Source organism: Eurypyga helias, unplaced genomic scaffold (genome assembly GCF_000690775.1).
Source record: "Eurypyga helias isolate BGI_N326 unplaced genomic scaffold, ASM69077v1 scaffold26643, whole genome shotgun sequence".
Lineage (NCBI taxonomy): Eukaryota > Metazoa > Chordata > Aves > Eurypygiformes > Eurypygidae > Eurypyga > Eurypyga helias.
The window spans coordinates 1,458-2,627 of NW_010243469.1; the positions used below are offsets into that span (position 1 = coordinate 1,458).

At 63.2% G+C, this 1,170-nt stretch overlaps 1 protein-coding gene across 1 annotated transcript; it reads left to right on the forward strand.

Moving 5' to 3' along the window:
* Positions 1–353: 353 nt before the first annotated feature.
* LOC104507979 (progestin and adipoQ receptor family member 6-like) lies at positions 354–1,104 on the forward strand (the record flags this gene model as incomplete). The annotated part of the gene is made up of 3 exons (XM_010149434.1): positions 354–404; positions 674–801; positions 899–1,104. Coding segments are annotated over exons 1-3 (385 nt in total), but the record flags the coding sequence as incomplete, so codon positions are not given.
* Between the last annotated feature and the right edge of the window lie 66 nt (positions 1,105–1,170).

The window sequence follows — 1,170 nt, forward strand, 5'->3', positions numbered from 1 at the left end:
TCACCCCACTCTGTTGGGGTGATAATGGGGAGGTTCAGTCCCTCTGGGTGGTGGGCACAGGGACATGCTGTCCCACTCCCCCTGCCCCTTCCGGGTGGGAGGGAGGGACTCCGGCATCCCTGGCGGGGATAGATGCCGCAGGAGCTCTCCAGAACCATTTTCCACGTGTGGATTTTGGACCCCACACAGGGACACTGTGCCCCTTGTCTCCCCCAGGCCACCCGTCCTGAGCGCAGGCAGCCCCATCCCATCCGATCCTCCTCGGGGTGTGAGATGCATCCAGGCGGGGTGTGAAGCAGACGGGGAGAAGCTGAGCCGAAAACGTCTCTCGGAGCCGGAGCCTGACCTGCGCGATGCTGAGCCTCAAGTTACCCCGGCTGCTCAGCATCCACCAAGTGCCTAAGGTCAGAGAGGAGCTCCTCTTCCCCAAACCCGAGGCTCTGTGGGGTTTTGGGAGGTGACAAGTGGGAGCAGCGTGCCCGGGTGGCCATCCCCACCCAGGGCAGTGGTCAGCCACCCCGGGACCACCTCCCACAGCAGGGAGGGGGACACAGCTCAGCAGGGTCCTGAGTCCTGAATTATGGGTACCCGCTTCTTGACAACCTTCCTTCTCCTCGCTCTCCTCTCCTCCTTCCTTCTCCAACCACTCCCAGTGCCAGTCCTTGCCTTGCAGGGGTACCGGGAGCAGGGGATCCTCTTTGGGTATCGCCCTCCCAGAAGCTCGGCAGCAGATTGTCTCCTCAGCGTCTTCCAGATGACGAATGAGACGCTGAATATCTGGACGCATTTTGTGCCTGCCTGGTAGGTACCGAACCCTGGGTCTTCTCCTGCCGGGAGCAAGGCTGGGGAACAGGGGTGGCACCCAAGGGTGTGATGCTCACCTTCCTCCACCCCACAGGTACTTTGTGTGGACCCTGGTGGGGCGGCTGCGGGGGCCGGGGGGCCCGGAGGACCCCCACTCCTGGCCCCTCCTCGCCTACCTGCTGACCTGCTGCATCTACCCCTTCGCCTCCAGCTGCGCCCACACCTTCAGCACCATGTCCACCCGCGCCCGGCACATCTGCTACTTCTTCGATTACGCGGCGCTCAGCATGTACAGCTTGGGTGAGGATGGGCAGGTCTGCAGAGGTTTCAGGGGGGTGACAGTGGTGTGGTGACACGCTGGAGGGA